Source organism: Salvelinus alpinus, chromosome 7 (genome assembly GCF_045679555.1).
Source record: "Salvelinus alpinus chromosome 7, SLU_Salpinus.1, whole genome shotgun sequence".
NCBI classification, from domain to species: Eukaryota; Metazoa; Chordata; class Actinopteri; order Salmoniformes; family Salmonidae; genus Salvelinus; species Salvelinus alpinus.
The window spans coordinates 53,878,991-53,906,517 of NC_092092.1; the positions used below are offsets into that span (position 1 = coordinate 53,878,991).

Genomic DNA, 27,527 nt, shown 5'->3' on the forward strand with positions numbered 1-27,527 from the left:
AATATCCCATAACGACAAAGCATAAACAGTTTTTTTTTAAATGTTTGCTAATTTATTACAAATAAAAAATTGACATTTACATAACTATTTAGACCCTTTACTCAGTATTTTGTTGAAGCACCTTTGGTTTCATCAGACCAGAGAATCTTGTTTCTCATGGTCTGAGAGTCCTTTAGGTGCCTTTCGGCAAACTCCAAGCGGGCTGTCATGTGCCTTTTACTTAGGAGGGGCTTCCGTCTGGCCACTCTGCCATAAAGGCCTGATTGGTGGAGTGCGGCAGAGATGGTTGTCCTTCTGGAAGGTTCTCCCATCTCCACAGAGGAACTCTGGATCTCTGTCAGAGTGACCATCGGGTTCTTGGTCACCTCCCTGACCAAGGCCCTTCTCCCCCGATTGCTCAGTTTGGCCGGGCGTCCAGCTCTAGGAAGAGTGTTGGTGGTTCCAAACTTCTTCCATTTAAGAATGATGGAGGCCACTGTGTTCTTGGGGACCTTCAATGCTGCAGAAGTTTTTTGGTACCCTTCCCCAGATCTGTGCCTCGACAGAATCCTGTCTCGCAGGTCCACAGACAATTCCTGGCTCGATCATGGCTTGATTATTGCTCAAACATGCACTGTCAATTGTGGGACCTTATATAAACAGGTGTGTGCCTTTCCAAATCATGTCCAATCAATTGAATTTACCACAGATGGACTCCAATCAAGTTGTAGAAACATCTCATGGATGATCAATGGAAACAGGATGCACCTGCACCTGGATGCACCTGCACCTCAATTTAGAGTCTCATAGCAAGGGTCTGAATACTTATGTAAATAAGGTATTTAATAAATGTGAAAACATTTCTAAAAAACTGTTTTTGCTATGTCATTATGGGGTATTGTGTGTAGATTGATGAGGAAAAATATTTTTTAAGAATTTAAGAATAAAACAATTTAAGAAATTTAAGAATAAAACAAAATGTCGAAAAAAGGAAGGGTTCTAAATACTGAACTGTATTTTCAATGAAGTAGGCCTATCAGTTTACCGCATTTTGTCTCCGTATGTCTCTGTAAATCCTACACAGATGTCAATGGGACATAACTCATGTCTGGATTCAGCCCCAAGTCAATGAGTACTTATCACATCCATTTAACGCTACAAGTGATGAAACTACACTTACTCTAGATTCCCTGAAGTTACCGGTAGAAGATTCCTCTTTTATTAGACAGACCAGTGTTCTCCACTGAGGGAATTCCCCTCTCTTCCACAGAGACATGCCACATTTCATATATCAAAGACAGAGATCTACTGTCTTTAAGGAGGGGGGACTAGCAGAACTAATTTCAGATAATAAGCGTTTCTGTGGGGGCATTGTAGGCTGTGACTCAAAAATAATAACTTCTCAGGTGTGTGTGAGGGGGTATTTATTTTGAGGCACACACTTTCCCAGCCTTGTCACTCCGGTCTAATCAAGGCACCAAGGAGGTAATTATTCACTAGCTGATTAACATATCTTGCCGCTGAAGCGGATGCACACTCTAATCACAGGGGTTGCGTCATTCTCAGATCTCACAGGAGACGAGAGAGGCAACAGAAGGGAGTGGTTGTGTTGCTGTCACCTCCACTTCTCCCCATGCTCTAGAGGACAACCATCGATGTGATGTTCTTCTGTGTCTACGTGAAGAAACTAAATGTTTGATCCGACCGTGGTTCAGTGCAAAACTGTAGGCACAGGGTGAGGGGGTATGTATGCTCAATCATGGGGAAGACTACTGTGCAGCAAAGATGGACATCTGGAAATCAATTAATACATGATTGTGTAAAAGTGATAATTTTTCTTTCTATACTGCACGCAAGTTGATACCACGCATGCTTGCGCATAATTACCTCCATGTGTTACAGTGAGAGTATTTAAACAATAAAAGTGCAGTAGTCAATTAGTCAGCGTACAGTGCTACAAAAAGAGATCGCCGACAGGGCTGGGAAGGACCAACACACCACGTCGAGTAAGTCAAGTATTTTACAGAGGCTCAAATTCGACACTACGGAGAAGCCGAGGTATAACTCTCGCTCCTTTGTTACATGTTCACAAGACCTTCAGCATACTGTATGGAACATTTTGCTAATATGTTCCATGTGGCCAGCCCCTGTGTGTGTGTGTGTGTGTGTGAGAGAGAGAGACAGAGAGAGAGACAGAGAGAGAGACAGAGAGAGAGACAGAGAGAGAGACAGAGAAAGAGAGAGGTAAGGTACAGTACAGAGTGGACCATTGTTTTTCTCCTCGCTGTGATAGGAACACTGGCCCTGCCCAACTCCAAGGCAATATGCCCTGAGAGAAAACAGCGACTGCCCATGCTGAAAACCTCTTAAGGGTTTAGCCTGGGAGGGAGTGGCCGCCAGGGCGCCAGGTCTCCTTTCACGCCACACAACAACCAGGTCCCAACAGCAGCTCCTGCTAGCCGTCTCTGCCATTGGCTGCATTCTCCTTTCCGAATAACCTCATCCAAACCAGCACTGGATTGCCACACGTCAGATTAACCCAAATAAAAGGCTATGTAGCTTGGACTGGCTTCTCACACCCCTTCACTCTAACACCCAACCTCTGGGTCACACGTCCTCTCCCTCTAGACAGATGTGTTTTGTTGTTTGGGGGGGATTTGGACAAGATGAGGCTTGCCACGAGAACCCCCTGAGGCTGCTGCCCCCCAGGCTAGTGAAATAGTAGTCACAGACTCAAACCATGCATCACTCCATGAAATGGATCCGGCACAGCGCGTTTGTTGTACACTACACTGCCATCCACGAATGATGGCATTCACTTCCTATGAATATTATCATCCGTTATGGCAGAGGAATTAGTAACACTATTAAAAATAGTACAATTTCCACGAGTAGTGGTAGTAGTACTAGATAGTAGTAGTAGTACTAGAAAGTAGTAGTAGTAGTAGTAATGGTAGTGGTAGTAGTGTTAGTAGTGGTAATGGTGGTCCAGTAACAGCAGTGGTAGTAATAGTAGCAGTATCATCATTCCAGTATTTAGTGGGGTGGTGTTAAGGCAGGGTGGTGTTGCTGGATCCATGCTGCCAGCCTCAGTGCTTGTAATGCATAGATCAATGTGGCCTATGGGGAAGGGGAATCGATGGGTGCTGAGTTATTGCAGTACTTGGCCACTGATTTTTAGAGAGCTGTGTTTTCCCAGGAAAGTCAATACCTCCAGGCTCCCCTCATTAATTTCACCCTCCCCTCCTCGAGCTGCACCTGGGGATATACAACCCCTGAGAGAGACTGGAAGTCCGGGGGAGGGAGGGAGGAGAGAAGAGAGGGGGCAGAGAGGGAGAGGGAGGCTAGGGAAAGAAAGGGTAAAGGATGAGATGGAGAGAGAGGGGGAAGATGGAGATGTGCAGTTGGCAATAAGAGGAAGATGCATGAATAAAAAGGAGAAAGAAGTGTGTGGGAGAGAAACCATCACATTTGTATTTGGATATCATGTGTGTGAGATATGGATTTCAAGTACTGCACAAGAGAAGGCTCAAATTAATGATTCTGACTGGAGGGCAAACAATCCAAGAAGCCACTGGTCTGTCTGTCTGTTTGGTTATAGGAGAAACCAGCACCTATAATATCTGTCTAGACACCAGACCCAACTCTTTAGTTCCAATATCAAGGAGACCAATCTCTCACTGTCTCATAAGTCAATGTGGACCCAGACATATTAAGGCAGTGACAGAGTCAACATAGTCCTGTATGTCTCTGTATTGTAGATAAGCTGCAGTCACATAGAAAGTGTCAGGTAACAGAGTGCCCCTAGGAGCGCAATTCGCTCAGGTTCATTGTATTGCCATTCTAGCCCATGGCAACAGTTTTAATGCCTAGGATCAAAGCCTGGAGACACCGTTCTCTGCTACAGAGGGAAGAAAGGGAAAGAGGGGAACTTATCTAGGTCTCTTTTTTCTCCCTCGGCTGAGTTTAAAAGAATAAAACATTTAGACCAATATGTACCTCTGTCATAACACGACGTGTGGAACACTCCCTCTTTTTTGGCATGATATCAAACAAAATAATGTGTTACATTAGTTAAAACCTTTGGTATGTCATCTCTACAACTCAACTGATTTGCTACGCTATTCAACGCTGTTTGATAGGAGAGGGCTATGTTTTTGGGAGGGGACGCACTGAAAGACGAGCTCACTTGGGCATCTGGAAGTTCCCCAGAGGAAATGACATCATTGAGCCTGGATGCATTCTCTTTCCTGTTCAATTATACACAAGCTTGCCTATTTAGTATTTAAAAGCTTGCCTCATTTTGCATTCATGAAGAAGACACTCCTGGCACAATAAACACGCTCCAGAAATGCACACAGACAATCTTGAAATATGTATGTGTAAATCAGATTAAATGTTGATGTGTGCACAATATGGGTCTCAATCTGGAGAGAAGAACTAGAGACTAATGAGCCTTTTTTGTGTGTTTTTTTTTACAATATTATGATGCAGGCACCTGTCTGTGTTAGGAATGGAGTCACCACTAGGGAAATACAGCTTTGTTGATTTGCTATCAATCAAGTCAAAAAGTTTTTGTTTTCCATTTTTATCGACTTCAAATCATAAAATGCTCACCGCACACCGTACTTCGGTGACCACATAAAGTATTACAACTCCTTCCAGGGATCCACAACACATTTGTGCTCTACAGAACCCGTCCCGTGGCCTAATAGACAGGACGAGATAACAGGAGGACTCTATTCACCACACACGTCCATAAAAGCAATACACCGAGCAGTTGTCAGTCATATCGTCAAATGGAATCAGATATTAGCATTGCAAAAGGAACCGTAAGCTGGGTTGGACGGCCCATTGTGAAGTTGTCTATTTGCGTCGCTCACACTTGCATGGGAACTAAGCGGTGCTTTGAACAGAGGGGAGAAGGCTGCAGCGATAAACCTGTGCTTAACAGAAAGCCTTAACACAGTCCCCTCTTTCATCGGCAACACAGTGACATTTACTTATCACACTAAACAGCCATCCATCTGACCTTTCTGCTACTTTGAATGGCATCTGGATATTCCGATGGAATAATCGGGAATAGTAAAGCATTGATTTAAGGGAGCGATACTCCATTCTGGCGGCAGTCACGCCCCGGCATAAAAGTCTGGACATCAGACAAAGGCTTGAAGGATAACCTGGGGAAAAGCTCCAGCAAAAAGAAGGGTAGGACTCAATGCCCTTGCACAAGGGAAATGTTTACCACCTTGAAAGGACATAGGAGTACGGGGAATGGAGCCACCACTATATGTATGATAATATATAGCATGGAGAACAATAAACCCTATAGGAAGATGTGGTGACAGTCCCAATGCCCATTTTTTTAACTCAATATAATGGTTAACCTATGTACTAATGTTAATAAAAACAGACCTTCAGATGAAGTGATACCAAAGGGCTTTAAAGGGGAGGAGAGGAGGAAGCAGAGAGATATAGAGAGAGGGTAAAACAGATAAAAAGGAAGGAACAGTGATCTTACCGGTGTAGACAAAACGTCCTGGCGCCCCTTTGCAGAACTGCTTGGATTTGTAAGAGAGCGTGACCTCCACGACCCCTGGGATGTGGCGAGGGGGCGTCTGGACCCGGATGGCGTGCGGCGTGATTAGCTGGAACACATCAACACGCACACTCGTTTAAACGCTAAGAGCAGTGCACTGTGGGAGGTATGGTCATTTCTTACTATACAATAGACGTACTTAGTCTTAGTTTGATCTCAAAGGTGCATTTACAGCATCATCCACAACTCTGTCTAGCAAATTCAAATGTGATCATTTTAAAAGTAATTTAGAAGACAATAATATCTGGAGCAACTTCCAGTTCAGTCAGTACATATGGCCAAACGATGAAGCACGGTAAACCCAACCGAATACACACCGATGAACTGTCTTGAACTATGTGTAAAGATTTCCAGATAGAGACTCTGTGGCATGGAGGCATCTGCCTGACTAACAGAGTGAGCCAGGTGTAGCACTGAGGCAGCCTCTGTCGTCTCTGAAGCACTCTGAACATATTTCAATATTGTATGCCCTGCCTTATACACCGCGTCTTTCTCTGAGTTTCTTCACCTAGGCTCTGTGTGTGTGTGTGTGTGTGTGTGTGTGTGTGTGTGTGTGTATGTGTGTGTGTGTGTGTGTGTGTGTGTGTGTGTGTGTGTGTGTGTGTGTGTGTGTGTGTGTGTGTGTGTGTGTGTGTGTGTGTGTGTGTGTGTGTGTGTGTGTGTGTGTGTGTGTGTGTGTGTGTGTGTGTGTGTGTGTGTGTGTGTATCTGGACCCACCTCACTCCAGACCAGCATAGTGCCGAAGACCACCTGCAGTCCGTCAAAGAAGTTGTCTCCGATGATGATGACAGTGGCTCCTCCGGTCGTCCACCCCTCACTCGGGCTGATGGCTTTGATGCAGGGCGTAGCTGCTTCGGAAACACAGACAGCGGAACGGGTATGACTTCTACTTACCAGGACCGTTAAATCCCCCAACTTGACAAAAGGAGTGGTTACACTTTTGGGCCAAAAATGTGTTATATGCGCAGAGGAATGTTAAGTCACTGTCCGGTTGCAATATGACTAATAAAATGCAAGGGTAGCATTAACAAATGACATACAATTGGTGTGTTTTCCCCCCAAACAGATGTCTAATTGTATACGGTCCTGCCGTCTACGATGTCAATTAGTTCAGTCATCAAAAATGCAGAGTTATGATGACATTTATTTTGATGGCGGAGGATCAATAAGCTCAACAGAAATATTACAGTGTCTCCTGCCTGACCAGACTGTGTGTAGGCACAACAGAATGGAGACAGACAGGCTGACTAACCGGTCCTGTCTACAGGATATCTGACCAAAACAGCCACTGCACTGCAAAAAGGGGAAAGAGGCAAGTGATCAAAATAATGACTGTGGCTTGCGGTGGAGGTGGGATACATTTGCCACACAGTCTGCAAGCAGATCGTATGTCTGTCAGAGACCGATACCAATCCAATTGATATTAGGATGAGTTGAATATCATAGGCCTACTGGTCCATGGTGTAAAGGTAGTCATGCCAACTGTGCCCTGGAGTGGTGGAACTGTATAGCCTTCTCAAATGTAAAGATGATCCCGAAAGAGGAGGCATGGGAAACAGACCTTTAAGGGTTGAATGACAATTGAAGCCAGTAGATTATAAATGAACGCAATGTGCTTCCTCCAATGGGATACTGTTTGACAGAGTCTCTCACACCGTTTAACATGTTTTTTTTTAGGGTGTTGTTGGAGAAGAGGCTTTTCCTTGGTCTGTCATCGCTATTAATTTCCCTCTGTCACAGCCGTAAACACACAGTCAAATTGGGGACTCTCACAAATGAATAAAACACAATGTTGTGAAACAGACTGGAAACTTTGTACATTTATCGAGGGGGGGGGGGGGGGGGGGCTTAGGGGGGATGGAACAAAGACAGGAGCAGATGTTGGCTTTATCGCCTCTGAAAACATCCCAATCTGTCTGAGATGAAAGACGGTGAGACTCCCTCACTGGGGCCTTGACTTCAGTGATAGCCTTCTCGAGTCTGCATAGGGAGACAGACTTCAGTCTGACTTCAGTCACACAATGGCACTGTACTACTCTGCTCTGGTGCTGTCAGTGGTGACCACCCATGTGACTCTCGCTCACAGTGTTTCTATGAATGCCTAAGTACTGTTTATCCAGAGTATCCCAATGCTCTTGTCATTTTTCAACTCAGAAACTTGTAAGAAGTTAGTTCAAAGCGATAAGTTTAAACTGTTTCACTGTGCCTAGCCAGGTGCTAGGCCGTCTGGTCGCTAGGCAGGTAGGGGACAATGTTTTAATATTGCCGGTAAGAACAAGAGTACTATTCTTTCTCACAATATGGCACCATGTTACGTCATAACCGCAAACGACGCGGTGAGGTAGATTTTACAATGTGATTCTGGGGTGTTTTTTTTAGGGCTTTGGTAATAAAAGGTTCCCAATTCAAAGAGGATGTCATCATCCTTTTCCAGACATAAGGATATGGTTTCATTTAGTCCAATAAAGAGGATGATGTAATTAAAAGTCAGTTGTTCAGTGGGGCAAAATAAAATGGGGCACCATTATTTTCACCACAGCCAAAGTTTTTAGACACTGGCACACAGGTGGCCAAAGACACCAAGATGTATTGAGGTTTTAGAGAAAGTGCCATGTTGTCTGTAAGTGTGAGGCAGTTGTACCTTCAGAGGGGTCCAGGCGTCGGGCCCTCCTGCCATGTTTGGAGTTGTTGTGGACAAACATGTTGTCAGAGACAGCAAGGACATGGCCATCCACGTTCACTGTAGTGGAGACCACCACCTGTGGGATAAACAGAGAACGTTAACGATATACTGTTGTTTTCAATTCATGTACCTGCATTGTGAGCAGAATGAGAAAATGTATGTTGTGTGGAACTATAGTGGCAGGTTTAACAATAAATATGGCCTTACCTGAAACCTTCTCATGTCTCGTGGGTTCCCTGCATTTTTCAAACAATTCTGATTGCACTTGAGGAAGAACTTCAGGAAGAATCTGTAAACACAAAAGAAAAGAAAAAACATACATATTACATTAGAACTCTGTTTCATAAAGAGGTTTTATTCAAACACTGAAAACAGTTAATCACATTTGAATGTTGATGCAATTTTCAATATGATGCATGCTGGGAGAAAAATAGTTAATACAATCAAATGCAACCATGCTTTTTATTTGCTATTCGTGTTCAAAATCAAACTAAGGACATCTCGCTCAGTAAACATTTCAAAACACTTGAATAAAATCTAGAATTATTAGAATTTTTTTAAAGCAATCATTTTTTTTCCAAATAAACACAAAAAGACACTCCTTCTCCCTCCAGACTCATGGTGTCTCATTAGGGTTGGCTTTTGATTTGACTTTCTTTATGTCCAATCCTTTCTCCCACGTGTTAATTGACTGTTTTTAAGGCAACAGAGGGGTATTGATTGGGAATGGATATCAATGAGGATGGGCCTTAATAACCCAGCCGTCGGAGCTAAGATTCCCAGCCATACAGTAAAAATGGATTGCCGTCTTAATGCATTTCCCGCTGCCATGTAATCTCCGCACATCCATCTTCTGGACCATAAGCCCCCTATTTTGATGGAGCGCTTTCTTTTTAATTGCCACATTATCACAATAATAATCCGGGCAGTTAACAACCGGCAAGGTCACAGACAGCCATGTCACATTAACCAAGGGATAACCTCGTCCAATGCAGCCACCCATTTTTTTCATTGCAAAGGATGCTGGGAGTCTCCTGTAGTGGAGAGCAGCCCTTTCAGAGAGATATAAATGGCTGCTATCTGAAGAGAGCATCGATTTCTCCCTAACAAGACAGTAACAATATATTTAAAACACACAGTGGTGAGCGAGGCGATTTTCTCATTGCTCAATCAAAATATATATCTAAACCGCCTCGAGTGGCCGTACAGTGATAAGCATAGAGAGAGGGAGTGTGAATTCAAAAGAGCCCTGTTGCGTAAAGAAATATGCCCATTTTGTAATGACACATTGAACAAGAAAGAAATTGCTACTCTATTTAGCCGGTATTGACTGAAACTGGATCTGGGGTGCACTGTAGGCTACTAATGCCCTTTATGGCAATGGAATACAATAACATGGGGAACCCATCCCCAAGCCCAATTCATATGATATCAGAGTCCTTGGGAGGAGAGATATAGATCAATAGGGATTGAATTAAAACGCAGCTGGAGACAAGGGCCTGGTAAGCCAACCAGCCACGCTGATATTACAGCTACACTGTTTTTCCAATGGCGTTGAACCAGAGCAGAGCTCAGCCAAGCAAGCACACCAACTTGCAAAAAAAAAAAAGAGAATCTGGGACATACCCTCCTAGAAGCCCTGGGTAGAGCCAGTTCAGAGTTAAGATTCACCACAGCTTTCCAAACGACAAGAAAACACACAAAAAAATAAAACACAAAAATAGGAATAGAGTGATGAGGGTGAGGTCTGTGGAGGGGGGAGCATGTGATGTTGTCTCGGCGGCCCCGGATCCTCCATCTGCCACTGGGCAGGAGTTGACAAGGAATGTAAGATTCCAGGTCTCTTCATGGAAAAGCGGCACCAGATCAAAGCCTGGTTCCCTTTGGAATGGTTCTGCGATAGCAGCTCGGAAGCAAAGGGGGAAGTAGCTGCTTGTAGAAGATGACAGGACGGAGGGTGAATGTTGATCTCAACTTTGAGAAATGGGAGCGAGAGAAAGGAGTTAGTTTTCAGGCCAAACTTGTGCTGTAAACTGTATTACTTCACAGCTGCACAATGATTTTGTCACTTGAAAAGGTTACCCAATCCCATCAGAAAACTCAACAGGTAACTTCACTTAGATTGAATGTATGAAATAGATTTCTGTACATTTGGAGCAATTTCAATCCCTTGTTTATAAACCACAAGGGTTTTCATTATATCAGAAATATAATGACTATACACCTGTCCCATTGGCCTATTTTAAGAGTATGAGCACTGAAAAGCCTTTTGAAACCAGTGTCATGCTTGAAACTTGCAGCGATTATTTTGTTGTAGCTTCCAAATTGGCAGAGAATTTTATACGAGACATATGATGGTGAAACATCATTATCACATCAGGAGAGACTAGAGTTAGTAGGAGAAAATGACTCTCAGGCTTTTGGCAGCTGCACCGCTCAGCACTGGAGCCCATCAACATTTTTTGCAATGCTTTACCATATATTTAAGTTAAAATATTCCATAGTATGTTATACTATGGTATAACAGAAGCCATGGATGACAGGCAACATCCGCATTGAGCTAAAGGCTAGAGCTGCTGCTTTTAAGGTGCGGGACACTAATCCGGACGCTTATAAGAAATCCCGCTATGCCCTCTGACGAACCATCAAACAAACAAAGAGTAAATACAGAACCAAAATTGAATGCTACTACACTGGCTCTGACGCTCGTCGATGTGGCACGGCTTGCAAACGATCATGGATTACAAAGGGAAACCCAGCCGCTAGCTGTCCAGTGACGCGAGCCTAACAAACGAGCTGAATACCTTCTATGTTCGCTTTGAGGCAAGCAACACTGAAGCATGCATGAGAGCACCAGCTGTTCCGAACGACTGTGTGAACACGCTCTCCGTAGCCGATGTGAGTAAGACCTTTAAACAGGTTAACATTCACATGGCCGCAGGGCCAGACGGATCACCAGGACACGGACTCAGAACATGCGCTGACCAGCTGGCAAGTGTCTCTTTACAGACACTTTCAACCTCTCCCTGAACCAGTAGACCCTTCTCTACCGGAGCGCCAAGTTTGGGACCAAAAGGCTCCCGAACAGCTTCTACCCCCAAGCCATAAGACTGCTGAACAGTTAATCAAATGGCTACCCGGACTATTTTCATTGACCCACTTATTGATTTTTTTCACCAGAAAAAGATGTCATGGCTTTAGAAGCTTCTGATAGGCTAATTGACATCATTTGAGTCAATTGGAGGTGTACCTGTGTATGTATTTCAAGGCCTACCTTCAAACTCAGTGCCTCTTTGCTTGACATCATAGGAAAAATAAAAATAAATCAGCCAAGACCCCCTTTTTAACCTCCACATGTCTGGTTCATCCTTGGGAGCAATTTCCAAAAGCCTGAAGGTACCACGTTCATCTGTACAAATAGTACGCAAGTACAAACACCATGGGACCACGCAGCCGTCATACCGCTCAGGAAGGAGACACGTTCTGTCTCCTAGAGATTAACGTACTTTGGTGCGAAAAGTGCAAATCAATCCCAGAACAACAGCAAAGAACCTTGTGAAGATGCTGGAGGAAACAGGTACAAAAGTATCTATATCCACAGTAAAACGAGTCCTATATCAACATACCCTGAAAGGCCGTTCAGCAAGGAAGAAGCCACTGCTCTAAAACCCCCACAAAAAAAGCCAGACTACGGTTTGCAACTGCACATGGGGACAAAGATCATACTTTTTGGAGAAATGTCCTCTGGTCTGATGAAACAAAAATAGAACTGTTTGGCCATAATGACCATCGTTATGTTTGGAGGGGAAAAAAAGAGGACGCTTGCAAGCCGAAGAACACCATCCCAACCGTGAAGCACGGGGGTGGCAGCATCATGTTGTGGGGGTGCTTGCTGCAGGAGGGGCTGGCGCACTTCACAAAATAGATGGCATCATGAGGTAGGAAAATTATGTGGATATATTGAAGCAACATCTCAAGACATCAGTCAGGAAGTTAAAGCTTGGTCGCAATTGGGTCTTCCAAATGGACAATGACCCCAAGCATACTTCCAAAGTTGTGGAAAAATGGCTTAAGGACAACAAAGTCAAGGTATTGGAGTGGCCATCACAAAGCCCTGACCTCAATCCCATAGAACATTTGTGGGCAGAACTGAAAAAGCGTGTGCGAGCAAGGAGGCCTACCAACCTGACTCAGTTACACCAGCTCTGTCAGGAGGAATGAGCCAAAATTCACCCAACTTATTGTGGGAAGCTTGTGGAAGCCTACCCAAAACATTTGACCCAAGTTAATCAATTTAAAGGCAATGCTACCAAATACTAATTGAGTGTATCTAAACTTATGACCCACTGGGAATGTGATGAAAGAAATAAAAGCTGAAATAAATCATTCTCTCTACTATTATTCTGACATTTCACATTCTTAAAATAAAGTGGTGATCCTAACTGACCTAAGGCAGGGCATTTTTACTTGGATTAAATGTCAAGAATTGTGAAAAACTGAGTTTGAATGTATTTGGCTAAGGTGTATGTAAACATCCGACTTCAACTGTACATGTTACCTCAACTACCTCATACCCCTGCACATTAACTCAGTAGTCCTTGTATATAGCCTCGTTATTGTTATTTTATTGTGTTACTGTTTCCTTTAAAAATATATATTTTGTTACTTTTTAACTCTGCATTGTTGGGAAAGGGCTCGTAAGTAAGCATTTCGCGGTAAAGTCTACACTTATATTCCACGCATGTGACAAATAAAATTTGATTTGATTTGATTGACTTGATCTCTCCAGTTTCAGTCTTTACTGTATCTGTGACAATCCAATGCACATACACACCTGATTGGATGTTATTTCAAACCTCAGATAAATATACACTTATAAGAATAATAAGGGAATTAACGTTATTTATGCTAAGGGTTACATGGAGAAAATCAAATGTCTCTGAAATGAAAATGTATGGCCCTCCGTTCAGCAAAATATATTTGACGTAAACCCTCCCTGAACGCTGGAAGACCCTCCCTTATACGCAAAATAATAATTAGAACAAAGTGTATAGCAGAGAACCGGTCTACCGTTTACCCTCACTTTTTGAACAGATCAGAGCCGTATAATATGCAGTTTTAGAAACTTTTCTTTATCTTGTAAGCATTAAATGGCAATGCAGGGATTTTGATAGGGCACAGGGCTGCAGGTCAGAAGGTTGTGGGTTGGCAGACCACGTGGACAAGAGTAGGGGTGTAAAGATCTCTTTTATAGTAAAATCATTGTATGAATCTATCATTGTATTTACAGGTCTGAGAAAAAAAAATAGCCTTTTCTAAACATTTCATGCAATTCTACGTCATTTTACATATTATCAGAATCTTTTTTAATACCACACTAATTACCGAAATTACAGGCTAAATATGGACAGAGAGATAGGCCTATGTGTTATCTTATTATATTTCTGTGTGTCTTGTTAAATCTGAGACTTCATTAGGAATCTGAGCATTTTACTTTCAAAAGATAGGCTAACTTTTTCACCCCAGACAGCAGGCCTACCGACGCAGAAAAATGTATGCTTCAACAGATGGCTACTCTTCCTCTGTGGCTGAACCCAACGAAAGGTCACAAGGGTTTCCCTAAAAGCTGTCTGGGTTTAAACATATTCTATTGTACAGAAAGTGAATAGCTTGATCATTTAGATGACTTCCCAAGCAAAGTCAGCCTCTGAATGTCAAAGAAACAAAACAATGATATCCCCATATGTATCGGAGTCACGTCTTTCCCAGGTTGTTATAGATCACTTTATATGTGACTCATTTCAGGAAGCGAGGCGTATGTCGCACATCACTACTTCACAGGAGAGGCATTTGAACATATACGTATTTTTTTTTTTTTATCAGAATGTATTTTTGGGCAGATATGCCTTCTGGAACATGCGAACTTTCATGTGCCTTAATAACAAACATGTATGCTATCTGTACAAATACAATTGTTAAATTACGAGCCTAGTTGGTTTAGCCATGGAAAAAGCCAGGAACCTTCCCACTAGCCTTGATTGGCTGAGATAATGAATGGGCTGGACATGCCGGGAGATGAGTTCGGATTGGTCTGCCATGTAGCATGCTTCTGTCTATAACATGAGCTGCTCAGTATGTGTTGATAATCCTTTCTACTGCAGCTTTTTTGAAATATCTAACATTAGACATCGAGAACTATAAAAGTTTTGCTACTTTTCTCAACAATATTGATGCCCTGAATTTAGCAGGCGCTATCAACAAAGCTCTGTTGGAAAAAGTTGTGATGGGGTACATTCTGTATACGCAACGGTCAGTGTGAACCGGAGTGACTTGACACAATGCCGGCCAAACAAGATGTAGGAGTTAAATGATTCCCGTCTGCCATGAAGCGTTCATCTATTGATACGGGTAAGAGTCTAGCTTCTACCTGCAGATTCATAATACAGCTATGACAATGTTTGTATTGGTAGTAGTACGAGTTGGGATTATGCCAGCTACATGTCTAAACAAAAGACTCCACTTTGCCAGATGATTACATTAACCATCAAACTCGCAGGGTGTGATTCTGGCCATCTATTGTATTTCATGAACATGTGTACATGTCTAGACAATAGTGACTCATCCACTTAGCTAGATATGGCTGGGGGGTGGTCACCGCATTTCTTTCACATGACACATCAATTTAGACAAGTGTGCCGGGGTAAGAGTCATCTAATAGTGATAATATATTTGTATCTGGACACTTTGTTTTTGATATTGCTACTATGCAAACGCGCAAGTAAAAATTTCACTGTACCATTTACACCTTCTGTATGTGACAAATAAACATAGATTTGATTTGATATTGTGTGTGTTCACCAGACAGTAATGTAAAGAACAACATGACCTGCACCAAAGTCAGATTAGAATATGGGCCAAGGACTAGATAAAGTGTATTTTTACCTGGAGTTTTTTCTTATTGTAGGCTACTACTTTTACCACTTTTAGTCTTGAAATCTTTGGTTGTTTACTACACTAGTCACTCTGTTTAGCATACAGTATGGCCTCGTGTGAATCCTTTGAAATGGGTGGGGCTAAGGCTTAAGAGGGTGTGAACAGGTATAGGTGAATAGGTGTAGACAAAGACTAGATTCCCCTTGACTAGATTTAAACAATACTAAACCTTCCCCTTGACTGAAATTGAAAAAGCATGACCCTACCCAATTTTCCTCCAAGTAACCATTCTGTAAATTTCGATCCATCCCTAAGGGAGGAAAGCCAGGGAGTAACTTCTCCTTTTCCGTTCAACCCCTTCCTCCCTCCCTATCGAGAACTTATTAAAACATCATAAATAATGAATGTCCATCTACAGCCAGGGCTCTGTTATTAGTTATTAGTTCCAGGCAGTTTTTCCCGCCGTCTCGCTTCTGCTCTTAAAAAGTAGGTAAAGATAATGAGAGAGTCGGTGTCTCTGTTGTAAGCCGTCACCTCATTATGCTGCCCTACAATCAATTACAAGGGGGTGTGTGGGCCTGCAAGCCTCTAATGTGGAACCGTGGCTGTGGCAGGAGTTACTGCTGCTATAGTCCTGCTGGTGCTAACCTTCCTCAGTTTAGGCTGAGTCCACATTCATCTCAAGGCGTCCTTTCCTTGTCTCTTTGTGTCCTTGTCTCCTTTCCTTTGTGATCGCTGATAGGTGTAAGGACTGGATGGTCTACAGATGTAGGATCATAATTTGAACCAGTTTGCTACAGCATAAAACATGAATTATTACGTGAATTGTAATTAATGGGCATTTTTGATAAAAAAATTATTATGGCAAATAAAGTCTACAATTTGGAAGTACCAACATTTTTAAAACTCAAATTTACCACAAGTTGCAAGTGCAGGAAAATTCTCAGCTACAAAAGTGTGATCAAATGAAGATCCTACATCTGTACTACTCCATCTCGGTTTTATCTTTCAAGACCTTCTGCCTATAAGGCCTTGTGAACATAAGGGAAAGGAGATTGGTACGCTGCATACAGTTAGCCCAAGTACAATAGCATTACGAATAACGTTGGCACAGAAGCTGCACAAAGCGGCAATAGGCCAGGAAGGGGCGAAATACATTAAACAAAGAACAAGGACATAGGAAATCACCATGCGGGCCCTCTAAAAATTGAAACGCTTGATGAAAGCGGTTGTGTAACATTATTGTTTCAAAGGAATAAAGTTTGAGATAATAGCTACATATGATGTACACTAAAGCTGAATGAGGCTGAGCAGGGAATAAGCATCCGACTTCAGCATCATTTTCATTACAGCGGATGTGAGCTGAGGTCCACTCTAGATGATGTCATCCTGGGACCACACCCACAGCACTATACTGAAGCAATTATGTCTGGCTCAAATTACAAGGCCCTCCTGACTCCATACACACAGACACAAACACACACACACACACACACACACACACACACACACACACACACACACACACACACACACACACACACACACACACACACACACACACACACACACACACACACACACACACACACACACACACACACACACACACACACACACACACCTTCACCATTCCCAGAGTCTCTCATTTATTACGTTAGGCAAGAAAAATAAGAAATCAATATTTCAGCAGGGGTATTTTTAAAAGCTGCCGCGTTTCCAATTCTGACCCACCATTTGCTTTGCGTGTTTGATGCCTATGAAAAGACAGAACCAGGCGGTGCTGTTTACTCTATGATGAGCAGCACCAGGAGGCAATGAGATAGCGCCTCAGATTCTTTGAGGTCGACTTCTCCAATTTCAAAACTAAGGCTGAAATCAACTGAGAGATGACACACTGCTGAATTGCTTCACAGTATAACTGAGATAAGTTCTAATCAAACACTTGGGTTAGACACAGAGATCTACAGTCTGCCCAGTGACACTGAAATGACATTAGCATTGTCGCTAATTGTTTCACAATCGGTTGTCATTTGATTTAATCTACTAGTTATTGTTGTTCTGCTAAATTCAAGGAACATTTTCCCCAACATCAGAAGGAACCATATTCCACACAGTCATATTACAGTATCTAATATTTACTCTACTGTATTGAAAACAAATGCCCTCTTCAAATAATTAGTGACACATTCTGAGGAAGCTCCTGTATAGCTAATTAGTGTATGAAACGGATGGAGTTAACAATATGGCTCAGTGTGTGTATATGTGTGTGTGTCCCCTTCTGACAACGCTCCAAGACTAGGATCCTCCTCGGTTCTGCTACATGCCATCAATAATTTAGTAGCCAAGATGGCAATTACAGGACCATGTACAATCAAACTAAATATTTGATGAGGCACTAAAACAGTCCCTGGAACAGATCTCTCTCTCTCTCTCTCTCTCGCCCTCTCTCCCTCTCTGAAACATACATAAACACACACACACGCTCGATTGTCTATTGTCTTAACAACGCATTATGGCTCTGGTCCCTTAGTCCCCGAACTTTGCCAGAGACACAAAAGCAGTTTATTCTGCTAAGAGTGTCATGCACAATTCATTTGCTACTTCTAAAATATTGAGCGGACACATTATGTATTTTATAAGGGTTTGTTTCACTTCCGACGTATTAAAGAAGGCCGTCTCTCTGCCTGGAAATCAACACAGTGCAAGAAGAGGACTCAATCAGGCAAACAGACGGCCTTAAATATCCAAATCAAATTGATCGCAATGTAAACCAGCACCAGGATTTTACCTCACCTTTCATCTTTGATCAGACACCGATTATTCAACATTAAAAATGATGTGACATAAAATCCATTACTGCTGAACATTTTTGAGATGACTTTGTCTAAACCTGGTAAATTGGCAGCTGGCCATTTCCACTAAAGGATACAACAGCTCTGCTACTGTATGAGAGATGATAAATAATTCGATCAGAGATAATATCTGCCTAGTATATATCTATATTTAATTTATTATGCTAAAGTCAAGATGATCCTTTAAAATAAAGCGGTGTTGTTAATGAGAGCTTTGTGTCAGTAAAGCGTTATCAGCTTGCGGAAACCGTGACAAATGTCACAGTGTGTTCAACAAAATCCCATTTTTTATGTGAGATCTATCATATGAGAAAACACATGCAAGAATTCCTTCAACACAGATATGAACAGAACATCCCATCATTATTTCATGCTGCAAGTGTGGCTGGCTCTATTCTGAGGGTGGATGTGAGAAACTGCTTTGGAGCACAGAGAGAATGGAGTTTATTTGGCCAAGTAAACCAGTACGTGTTCCACCACAACCTCCTGTCTGTTGGTACTTAAACCCACCCATCGCACACACACACATTTAGGGCAAAACAACACGCACACACACACACACACACACACACACACACACACACACACACACACACACACACACACACACACACACACACACACACACACACACACACACACACACACACACACACACACACACACACACACACACACACACACACACTCTTCTCCGCTACACTCAGGTTTCCTCTGGTCCTTCCTCAGCTGTGTTTTGGCCTTGTTGCCATGGCAAAGAACATATTTATCCTTCCAATCAAAATCACTCCACGACATAACGCTCTAACGAGAGAAAATAAAACTGTGACTCGCGGTGACCTCATGGCCCCGGCATGCATTAGAAATTGTAGCAAGCTGCAAAAATCTGTCCTTTGCTTCCTGTGCCGAGAAACATATCGTCAAATCATGCATCAGAAAGATCACGGTTTGTTCAGAAACAACATTCTTGATATCAAACAATTATTTCATGTTTTTCTTTTCCAATTTTGGCGAGTTTTGGATAACACATATGAGTGTAATTACATTAGATAGAACAATTTTCAACCTCAGTACTGTTTGGAAAGTTTGAAACGGGAGAAGAGACATGTTGTCGTTATCTCTGAGGTGTTTTGGAGGTAAAGCGGGGAACGGTGAACAGATGTGGTCGGGTTGTGTATGGGGAGCATCAGATATAGAACCACAACAAACGCAGTGCATCAAAAGCGGAGGCTGAGAGCTCACACTGAGGGATTCAGCAGGAGTGAAACAGCAGGTGGACACACACACACACACACACACACACACACACACACACACACACACACACACACACACACACACACACACACACACACACACACACACACACACACACACACACACACACACACACACACACACACACACAGCAGGAGGAGGGTACACACACAAGCATGCACACACACACACACACACACACACACACACACACACACACACACACACACACACACACACACACACACACACACAATACGTTCCACAGCAGGGGGAGAATCACCACAACGACAGGTAAAGCCCTGAACAGCGATGTATGGAGCTGAATGAGGAAGCAGCTCTGTATCTTTCACAGAGGTGGTGTTGAATATTCATTGAATCATCAACTTGCCTAGGTCCAGTGACAGCCTGAAACAGGACGGTTGGAGCATCAATTGAGTCTCTTTGAGCAAGTCTGATGCAAAATTTTGTATTTTTCCTTTGACATGAGTGTCAAGACAGATGAGACTTCTGTCTGGAAACATCTGAGGTTAAAGGTTATTTCAGGCTATAGGTCCTTGCTATAGGATAGGCTGGGTGGAACTTCCACCATACTGCTTATACCTATCCAATCCTTCCAGATCTATAAGTGCCTAGGAGGTAGGAGTTGTCCATTTCCTAGGCATCAGAGAGTCGAACACGAGCACATTCCCCTATGTCGGCTGGTCAAAGCCACAGACCTGTGGCTACCAGCTAGCCTCTCCTCCCTCACATCTCTACAATCACCATCTAGGCGAGAGAGAGGACGGGCTGTCCAACAGCCTGTCCGCCGAATACAGGCGGAAGGTGAAAAAAAGAAAATCCCTTCCTGACACGTTGATTGACAGCTCCATCCAGGCCCCCAGCACTGAAATCAAGCTGTCAGTCTGGGGGCGGCGACGGAGGAATTGTCCTCTCAGATTTAAATACAGCCCATAATAGGCTACCATCTATCACGCCTGCCGCCCAGGTTATTCTTAGACACCTACATTAGCCCTTGGCCCAGATAGGAATGTCACCAGATTAAACATCCAATTTGTTAACCGGCCGGACCAGAGGTGCTGCTTCTTGACAGGACTTACAAACAAGCACAAATGGCCCCATTTTTCACACCGGGGCCTGCAGGCTTTTTAATGCAGAGTGGGCCTCGGGCCTAGCGCCAGAGCAGGCAGGCTGTCGAGGTAGAGAGACGGAGCAGAGGGGTGTGCTGGTAGAGTGGTAACACACACACACACACACACACACCCACACACACACTGGAGTAACAAAGACCTGAACACTATACACCTGATGACTCTAACAATTCATACAGAAAAGACAGATCTTTCACCAAATGATGCCTGTTATTCACCAATAAAGGCTCTCTATTCTGATTTTAAAGGAGCAAACTTACAGTAGACTACCAGTGCATACTGCACATTCAGTGCATGGTAGAATCAATCAGGCCTAATCCACTGCTGTAGCATGCTAAGGCCCAGGGAGAGGGAGATTCACTGTATACTTGAGATGAAGCCATATATTTCAGTCAACGAGGGCCCTATGGACAGACTGGGAGCATATTGGTAAACAGAGGGAGAGATGGACTAGCAGATGCCACCAGTTTAGACCCTGCAGACTGGGAGACAGTGTGAGAAATATGGGGATGTGAGGCAGACACCAAGCACAGCCAGAGCCATGGAAACGGTCTACAGGGAGACATCTTACTTGGAGGAGAGGGAGGAGATATACACGGGGAAATACTGTGAAAGAGTATCTATAATGCAGATTGTAACTGGAAGAAGGGACTGAATGCAAGTCCTGTCATTAAGCAGGCCTGAACACAAATGTATTGTATATGAACTTCCTGTATAGGAGAGTAATGTAACCACAGAACTAGCGAATAACAAAAAGTCTCTTAGAATAAGAATGCAAATTATAATGGTCTGAGAAATGGACCCTACTAAGTAATATCATTTCAGTTTTTTTTTTATTATTTCAAAACGTTCTTCAGAGGAAGAGTGATTTATCCCTCACTTTGTCTGTCAGACAAATGTTTCTCTTTATGGCTAGTACTATTCCAAACGAGGCCTGGCGTCATAAAACGAATACACGGCGTCAAGTATTTAATTAAGTATCTAGGCAGAGACGAGTGAGCGTCTTGCTTTATTGAACCAAAATTAAAAATAACTCCCCCATTTGAATAAACGGCCTGGGGGGTTGCCTCTCAAGCGTTTCATTATAATATCGCACATGCCACTTTAACCTCTTTCAGCGCCGGCCCCTTCAATTGTTTGTGAATGGAGACAGAACACGCTGAGAACACCTCTCATCAACAACAGAGAGACTTCCTCCCGTCACCTGACTAGGGAAAAACATGGCAACCTCCTGGTTGTTCTGTTTGTTTGTACTCTTTGTGTGCTGAGGAGGAGATAAGACAAAGAAGGAGGGAGGAAGGAGGGAGTAACAAGCAGATATACAGCCAGTGATATGTTGATAGAAGCAGCATAATGATGCAACCGTTACAAAGTAAATGTAATTTAGTCCCGCCTTTGAAGTCGGTGGAGTACCCAACCACGTTAGAACGTCTCAAACGGTAAGTTTAATCAAACACGACTGGAGCCCAAATAAAAGGGGGAGGAAATTTCAGTCGGGCGTCAACATAGCAGCAAGCTACACCTAATTGGAACAAACAGCGGCAGGGCTTGGGTAGAGAAGGAAAAAAAATGTATTGTGCTCCTCTTCCAACTGGGGCTGTCTCATTTCCAGACGTAGGTTTTTAAATCACAGAGAGCGATAGCCAAATGATATTCTCCATCTGTTTGGCCCAGGACTTCTCTCAGCTGCTTCGGGAGGGACGTGGTCATGGACAAGGTGTACTCCCTCACACCATCTGCCTCTACCTTGGCCTGGCCCTGGACACTGCTTAGGTGGGGCAGTTGCAGCCTTGAAAAACACTCCCCAATACCTCTTCCCAGTCTCACCCAACAGATTTAGCTTCATGGACACATGATGTTTCCTGCTGCTTGTATAAGTAGGGAGAAATGGGTGTTAAGTTGTGATTATCGTTTTGATACTTTGCTCTCAAAACCCGAGTCAACAGGTATGTGAGTTTTTGAGTCTGTCCTTAAGTGAAATGGGTCTGGTGACTATGGTCCAGATTCAATTGAACTAGCCGGAGCATTAATGTTAAGCAAGACCTGTTAGCACAAAGTTTGAAACTTTTTACCTCAGGAAATAAATAATACAAGTAAAATATATTCATACAAAACATGACAGTTGAAGACATTTCTATTTTAAAGCTTTGTTTGTTTTCTCTTTTGTTTTAGCCTGTGAAAAAAAAGAGGTCCCCAAAAGACCTGTCTGCTAGGCGTATCAGTGAAATCCATCCTACCTGCCCCTGACCTACACTGGAGAGTTCCACTCCCAGTGTGGGAGAATAGAGTTGCTACTACAATGGACTGCAGATGAGTCCGAACATAAAAGGAAACAGATCCTCTCTATACTCTAACCATCCCACCCAATGAGACCTCAGCGCCACAGTAATGAAACATCAAATAATCCATTGAATTTTAATTTATGCCAAGTTTAACTTTTATTTTCATTTAAAAAACAATAGGCTGCTTTCATCAGCGAGGAACATTACCTCCTTTATTGTCCAGAGTGCAGGATTGAAGTCAACATTTATCTTTTCATATTTCCAGTCAGTGTAAGTGGATTACTCATGAAATCATTCACTGCTAATAGCATCCAGATGCCAAAGTGCCAGAGAGGAATTAAGTCTCTCTTCAGAGCGATGATGTGGACACACAGTATCTTACTGTAACTGCTTCCTGGAGCATTGAAATATGCATCGCACAGATATTTCCTGTGTATGAAATTGTTATTCATATTTCAAATATATACTCAAGGAAATGAATGATGAAAAAGAAGGGAAAAGATGATTTTGAAAAACAATTGTTTGCTATTTGCCGTGGGTTATGTCCCTAAAAAATTATGAGCACACACGCACACACACACACACACACACACACACACACACACACACACACACACACACACACACACACACACACACACACACACACACACACACACACACACACACACACACACACACACACACACACACACACACACATACAAACACAAACAGGCATCAATCAATGGGCAGCAAGAAACAAAGACCAAGTTAGAAGAGGCACTTTATTACAAATATCATAAATATTCATAAGTGGGTGACAAGTGAGGAGTAATTGATACGGAGCTGTTGGGAAAGCTGCAGATATTCCAGCATGGCTGTCTGCCACAGGAGAGTGGAGAGGGAAACGAGGCCCTGAGAGCAGTGCAGGTGCACAGCCTGGATCCATCCCAGGCACACGCAGGCATGCAGGCGCAAACACAAAACACACACAGTACAGGCACACATACACACTCGTAAATGTACCCACACTGACATGAATACTTTCTCCAGACTCCAGCACACATACCCATAAATGACAAATGCTTTGCACACACATCAACATATAGCACCACATGTTCACTGATAATACATATGTGCGCAAGACCACAATGCACACACACACACTACGCTCAAGACACATGGGTCACCCGTACACAGCTCTTTTACAAAAACAGCTACATACCCTCAATCACGGCCAAATACCTCAGTGACAAAAGCATTATCTCAGCATCAGCTGCTGGGTGTGCTCCCTCTCTGGATTTCACATTATCCCTCCGCTCCAACCATTCAAATGGGAGTCAAGAGGTGTGTGTGTGTGTGTGTGTGTGTGTGTGTGTGTGTGTGTGTGTGTGTGTGTGTGTGTGTGTGTGTGTGTGTGTGTGTGTGTGTGTGTGTGTGTGTGTGTGTGTGTGTGTGTGTGTGTGTGTGTGTGTGTGTGTGTGCGTGTGTGCGTGTGTGCGTGTGTGTGTGTGTGTGTACGTGTTTGACCAGAAGTCCCCACAAGAATAGTAAACAAACAAACAAACAAACATTTGACCAACTGGGGACATTTTGTTAGTACCCACAAGGTCAAATGCTATTTCTAGGGGGTTTAGGGTTAAGGTTAGAATTAGTGTTAGGTTTAGAATTAGGTTTAGGGTTAGGAGCTAGGGTTAGTTTTAGGGTTAGGAGCAAGGGTTAGGTTTTTGGGTTAAAGGTTAGGGTTATGGTACGGGTTAGCGTTAGGTTTAGGGTTAGGGGTTAGGGAAAATGACCCAAGCCCAGCTCATTTAATCTCTACCATTGTGTCGCTGAGTTGTCATAATGCTTCAGCAAATGTACATTAACCCAGGGGCGCTGGTAGACAAAATGTAAGTAACCTAATTCATGTCCCTCTTACTGCCCTGAATGCCTCTGCTGATCCTACAGCTATTGTATTCAGTAATCATGTGCCTATTTTCTGGGTGATTTAAATATTGACTTGCTTTCATCAGGCTGGCCACTCAAGAGAAAGCTTCAAACTGTAACTAGTGCCTGCAACCTGGTTCAGGTTATTAATCAACCTACCAGGGTAGTTACAAACAACACAGGAATGAAATTAACTAATTCTGCAGAAATCTGCTTGGAAGCAGTATTCAAATCCATCGGACGTAGTGATCACAATATAGTAGCCATATCTAGGAAAACCAAAGTTCCAAAGGCTGGGCCTAATATAGTGTATAAGAGGTCATACAACACATTTTGTAGCGATTACTATGTTGTTGATGTAAAGAATATTTGTTGGTCCGTGGTGTGCAATGAAGAGCAACCAGACGCTGCACTTGACACATTTCTGAAATTGCTTATCCCAATTACTAATAAGCATGCACCCATTAAGAAATTTACTGTAAAAACTGTTAAATCCCTGTGGATTGATGAGGAATTAAAAAATGGTATGGTTGAGAGGGATGAGGCAAAAGAAATGGCAAATAGGTCTGGCTGTACAATCGATTGGCAAACATACTGCAAATTGAGAAATCATGTGACTAAACTGAATAAAAAGAAGAAGAAACTACACTATGAAACAAAGATAAATGACATAATGAATGATAGTAAAAAGCTTTGGAGCACCTTAAATGACATTTTGGGCAAAAAGGCAAACTCCGCTCCATCATTCATCGAATCAGATGGTTCATTCATCACAAAACCTACTGATGTTTCCAACTACTTTAATGATTTTTTCATTGGCATGATGAGCAAATGTAGGAATGATATGCCAGCAACAAACACTGACACTACACATCCAAGTTTATCTGACCAAATTATGAAAGACAAGCGTAAAGTAAGTGTGGAAGAGGTGAATTTTTTGTTGTTGTTTATCAACAATGACAAGCCACCGGGGTCTGACTACTTGGATGGAAAATTACTGAGGATAATGGAGTACGATATTGCCACATCTTCAATTTAAGCCTACTAGAAAGTGTGTGCCCTCAGGCCTGGAGGGAAGCAAAATGTATTTCCCTACCTAAGGATCGTAAAGCCCCCTTTACTAGCTCAAATAGCCAACCATTTAGCCTGTTACCAACCCTTTGTAAACTTTGTGTTTGACTAGATACAATGCTATTTTACGATAAACAAATTGACAACAGACTTTCAGAACGCTAATAGGGGAGGACATTCAACAAGCACAGTACTTACACAAATGACTGATGATTGGCTGAGAGAAATCGATGACAAAATGATTGTGGGGGCTGTTTTGTTAGACTTCAGTACAGCTTTTGACATTATCAATCATAGTCTGTTGCTGGAAAAACAAATATGTTATGGCTTTACACCCCCTGCTATACTGTGGATAAAGAGTTACCTGTCTAACAGAACACAGAGGGTGTTCTTTAATGGAAGCCTTTCCAACAAAATCCAGGTAGAGTCAGGAATTCCCCAGGGCAGCTGTCTAGGCCCCTTACTTTTTTCAATCTTTACTAACGACATGCCACTGGCTTTGAGTAAAGCTATGTATGCAGATGACTCAACACTATACACATCAGCTACCACAGTGACTGAAATTACTGCAACACATAAAAAAGAGCTGCAGTTAGTTTCAGAATGGGTGGCAAGGAATAAGTTAAGTTAGTCCTTAATATTTCAAAAACTAAAAGCATTCACTAAACCCTAAACCTCAACTAAATCTTATAATGAATAATGTGGGAATTGAGCAAGTTGGGGAGACTAAACTGTTTGGAGTAACCCTGGATTGTAAACTGTCATGATCAAAACATATTGATACAACAGCAGCTAGGATGGGGAGAAGTCTGTCCATAATAAAGCGCTGCTCTGCATTCTTAACAGCACTATCAACAAGGCAGGCCCTACAGGCCCTAGTTTTGTTGCACCTGGACTACTGTTCAGTCGTGGTCATGTGCCACAAAGAGGGACTTAGGAAAATTGCAATCGACTCAGAACAAGGCAGCACGGCTGGCCCTTCGACGTACACAGTGAGCTAAAATCTATAATATGCATATCAATCTCTCCTGGCTCAAAGTGGAGGAGAGATTTACTTCATCACTACTTGTATTTGTGAAAGGTATTGACATGTTGAATGCACCAAGCTGTCTGTTTGAACTACTGGCGCACAGCTCGGACACCCATGCATACCCCACAAGACATGCCACCAGAGGTCTCTTCACAGTCCCCAAGTCCAGAACAGACTATGGGAGGCACACAGTACTATATAGAGCCATGACTACATGGAACTCTATTCCACATCAAGTAACTCATGCAAATAGTAAAATTAGATTAAAAAAACAGATACAAATATGGAACAGCGGGAACTGTGAAGCAACACAAACATAGGCAAAGACACGTGCATACAAACACACGATAACATACGCACTATACACACATGTACACATGGATTTTGTGCTGTAGATATGTGGTAGTAGAGTAAGGGCCTGAGGGCACACACTTAATATGTTGTGAAATCTGTTGTGAATGTATTGTAAAAAATATTTTTTTTATGTATAACTGCCTTAATTTTGCTGGACCCCATGAAGAGTATCTGCTGCCTTGGCATACAAATACAAAATAGGATTTTGAATGGGACTGAAATGTGTGTCCCCACATGGTTAGTTATACAAGACTATGTGTGTGTGTGTGTGTATTATATGGATTACATACAATACAAGGACTAAGCCAGACATAACAAACAACACAAAGCTGAGAGCTGGGGTCAAAAGGGTCACCAAGTCCCTGGGAATAAGCTTATGTCTTCATCCGATTTGCCTGATTGGAGCTTTTTGTGAAGTGGTT

The 27,527-nt window shown here is 42.7% G+C and overlaps 1 protein-coding gene across 8 annotated transcripts in view; it reads right to left on the reverse strand.

Moving 5' to 3' along the window:
- The window catches only part of LOC139581194 (transcription factor COE3-like), a 91,895-nt gene that overhangs the window by 19,667 nt on the left and 44,701 nt on the right, over window positions 1-27,527 (reverse strand). For 5 of the 8 annotated variants that reach the window (XM_071410696.1, XM_071410698.1, XM_071410697.1 and 2 more), the window contains exons 7-10: window positions 8,469-8,550; window positions 8,220-8,337; window positions 6,296-6,429; window positions 5,501-5,627 (exon numbers count right to left, since the gene is read on the reverse strand). In XM_071410696.1, the coding sequence (XP_071266797.1) occupies window positions 5,501-5,627; window positions 6,296-6,429; window positions 8,220-8,337; window positions 8,469-8,550 (461 nt within the window). The remainder of the gene's footprint in view (window positions 1-5,500; window positions 5,628-6,295; window positions 6,430-8,219; window positions 8,338-8,468; window positions 8,551-27,527) is intronic. The other 3 variants (XM_071410699.1, XM_071410695.1, XM_071410693.1) reach the window with 1 other exon arrangement.